Source organism: Pyrus communis, chromosome 1, assembly GCF_963583255.1.
Source record: "Pyrus communis chromosome 1, drPyrComm1.1, whole genome shotgun sequence".
Lineage (NCBI taxonomy): Eukaryota > Viridiplantae > Streptophyta > Magnoliopsida > Rosales > Rosaceae > Pyrus > Pyrus communis.
Window position 1 is genome coordinate 43,155,260 of NC_084803.1, and position 3,705 is coordinate 43,158,964.

General features: G+C 39.0%; 1 protein-coding gene across 1 annotated transcript; it reads right to left on the minus strand.

Annotated features, from left to right (window-relative positions):
* Positions 1-495: 495 nt before the first annotated feature.
* Positions 496-3,054, minus strand: LOC137717777 (zinc-finger homeodomain protein 4-like). Its single transcript, XM_068457263.1, has one exon. The coding sequence runs from the start codon at positions 2,070-2,072 to the stop codon at positions 933-935; it is 1,140 nt and encodes a 379-aa protein (XP_068313364.1). The 5' UTR covers positions 2,073-3,054; the 3' UTR covers positions 496-932.
* Between the last annotated feature and the right edge of the window lie 651 nt (positions 3,055-3,705).

The following is a 3,705-nucleotide window of genomic DNA, read 5'->3' on the forward strand; positions in this document are numbered from 1 at the left end:
TAAGAAATTCTTCAAAACCTAACCGTTGAACAAGATGAAGCATTGGAACGACTCCATGAAGGAACCCCAAAGGGCAAAGGCTATATGAATATGTCTTCTTTTAAGTTCTTGCAACAGGCAACATAGATTTTATTGTGTGTATATATATTATAATTAAATAACGTAAGGACACAATAGTATACCCTCCACCTATAGAATCCAAATTAGTTTTGGGAGAAAATAACAAAATTCAACACATTGTATTGTCGGCATCTTGAAATACTTTAATTACTTGTAAAATGGAAGTAGTTAATGACTAGCTAGATTGCTAGTAGAACTCACAAAATATATTCCACTTTTTCTTCGACCGGGTTGAAATTTCCAGCAAAGTTTTTATTGAGGCCCTTTGTATGCACCCTATCCTCAATGTTAGTTTTGTACGTCTTCAAACTCATCATCAATGAATATCGTACTTTGTTTCAAAAAAAAAAAAAAATTCACAAAATATACGCCAGTTTTTGTTTAATTTTTTCTGTCAACCTATAGGTATTAATTATTATATAGTCGAAAACTTACAAACATATACAATATAATTAATATTCAATACAAAAATGTATTAGTAAAGGGGTAATGATGAAGCAACCTCCACCTCTACTGATATCAGTCTCTCAATTCAATCCATTATTTCTATGGTGAAATAATGAAACTAACTAAAGCACAGATAGCCAATTGCCAAACCAAGATTTTCCCAAACTACATTGCATAACCAAGGATACACCAATGATATTACAGATATAAGAATAATAATTAAGAAAACCCAAGAAAATTGGAGATGAAAAAGGAGAACATTATGAATAAACAGAAGAAAAAAAGCCAGAGTAAATTACAGATGATAATAATAATGATAAATACTTTATAAGGGTAGGGTTAAGCAGAAACTAGCTAATCGATGATTAAGGGGCAGGTGGGGGAGGTGGTGGTGGGTTGATCTTGTTGGCTAGGTTGTGTTTGTTGTTGTGCATCCAAACCTTCAGAACTCTTCTTTTGACCCCAATCTCATGGCAGAAGTTTTGGACAAACGTCTCTTCCTGCTTCTGAATCTTCCACCCTACTTTCTCTGCAAAGTTTAACATTTTCTCCTTCTGCTCCTGTGTAAACTTTGTCCTGAACCTTTTCTTTGCTACATGTCCTACTGCTGGCCTGCTGCTCACTGTCCCACCACCAACGCCACCATGATGACGATGATGATGATGATCTTCCTGCTCATCAGACTGATCTGAAGGAATGGACCCCACCATCCCAATCATCCCCATCCCCATGTTGTAGTTAGACATTATCATCTGGTGCTGGTGGGGGTATTGGGGTGGTGCTAGTAAACTCTTGTGACGTCCTCCTCCTCCTCCTCCTCTTTCATGGCTTAATAAGAATTTCCTGCTGCCAACTCCAGCCGCCCTGTTGATGGTATGATGGAAATTATGATCCCAAGAGGAGAGCTGCTGCTGCTCACCTTCAACTTCTTTTCTGTGGAAGTTTCTGTGGCAGTGGCAGGCAGAGCAGTTGAGGGCTTCAATGGTGCCCTCTTCTCCACTGGGCATGAATTCGCCACAGCCATCTGTGGCAGTCCCTCCCATGGCTGCTGCATGGTTCTTGAGGCACTCCTTGTACCTCACACCATTGTGCCCAACAACTGCTTGTTTCTTATTATTGTAAGTGTTGTATTTGTAGGGCACAACATTTGCATTTGCGTTGTTGAAATGATCATGATGCTCCTCCTCATGCTCTTCCTCCTCCTCCTCATGAGAATGTTCCAGGCCTGTGGGCATGGGATTAGAGCCATTAGTGTTGTGGGGGGTTTGATTTTGGGGCACCACTGTTGAGGGGGGAAGGAAATTGGAATGGTTGTTTTTGTTGTTGTTGTGGGGCACGGCTGCTGTTGCTGTTGCTGCTGCTGTAGGGTCATGGGGGTGCTGCTGCTGATGATGATGGATCAAGTGGCCATGCCCACCACTTCTAAAGGAAGTATTTATTGGGATCGGGATCGGGACTGGGATTGTGAGTGGGATCTCTCCTTCTTGACTTGAAAGTTGATCCATTATTAATTAATTAATCAATCTATCCTTTAGCTAGGATAGATAGATGGATCTTTCTTTTCTTTTTTCTCTAACTATTATTTTAATGATTTGGGTCTTGTTTGTTTGGTAGTTGGAGACCAAAAGAAAAGGAACAAGAGAGAGAGGGGAGAGAAAGACAAACAGAATTGGAGGGTTTGAATATGGTGCCAATATATAATTAATCCTTTTGATTAAAGAACATAGTATAGCAATTAATTAAAAGGGTCTTGATTCACGCTTGAGCCACATCCACTTTGACATATATCTCCATAAATTGCTGTATACCAGTAGTAGAACCAAGCTAGCAAATACTACTAGTGTTCCTCTTTCATTAATTTGAAACAGATAGATAGATAGATAGAGGGGACAAGGAGAGAGGGAGGGAGGGAGTAAAGGAGGTCACCACGCACTCATCAAAGACTCCCAAGAAGGAAGATCAACATAAAAGAAATTAATCGATCGAGAAATAGCTAAGGAGTAGAGAAGATCAGAAAGAATGAAAGAAAGAAAACAATTAGAGGATGAACTTCCCTTTGAGAATATATGTTTGGTATATAGCTAATTCATGCTCATGCGCTGCTTAAACAGTCACCTTCCATTTTCCAATTTTCCACAGGCATAAAGAAGCTGCAAAAGAAAAACAGTCTTTCTTTGGCTAATTTGGAGGGAGAGAGAGATAGAGAGAGCTTAATCAAATGAATGGTGAAGTATAGACTAGTTTATGAACAAACCAAAGTAAATCTGATCATTGATTTAGTTAGCAAGGGAAGGGAAACTGATGGAGCTAATGGGTGGTAAAGAAACAAAGCAAGAAATTATAAGAGATCAGTTGTTGGAGAACAGACTCAGAGAGAGAGAGAGAGAGAGAGAGAGAGAGAGAATAGGTATAGCTAAGCTTAACCGTGGAGAGACTAGTTTTGATGGTGGTTTTGCTAGTGAAGCACTAAGTATTAATATCGGCTTACATTACATACTCACTAGTGATGAGTCCTGATGAGGGGCCCAATTAGGAAAGACGAGAGAGAGAGAGAGAGAGAGAGAGAGAGAGTTAAAGGCATAGCTTTTTTACAGACAGAGAGGAATACACAGTGAGCTTTTGGAGAAACCATACCAGTTGAAACTTGAGAGAGCACCCATAATCCAAGAAAAAAAAAAGTGGGGGCGCTTGCTTGCTTAAAGCTTTGCTTGCACTATCAGGCAAGTCATACAGCGCTCTGTGTGTGTCAGAGAGTGGATAGGACAAAAGGAATACAATGCCAAATGCCACACAGAGAGAGAGAGAGAGAGAGCCAAAGAGGAATTATGAAAAGTAATGTTGTCTCAAAGGAAAATTAGCAAAACCTCTCATATTTTACAATGCTGGGAAGTTCTTTTTGCAATCTTGTTTTTATTTTGCACTCACTTTTCTTTTAGCTTTTAATCGAATAAAATTAAAGGTGAATTACTTAAAGGACATAATCAATAGGGAAATACAAAAAATTAAACAAGTGTTTGAAAATCATTGTCCATGTTTAATATGAGTGCCCTATGCTTTATTTGAACTCAAAAAGTTTTCTGTGTACCTTCTTCTTCTGCCTTTGTCTTCAATCTTCACACTCTCAAATTCCACTCCTAA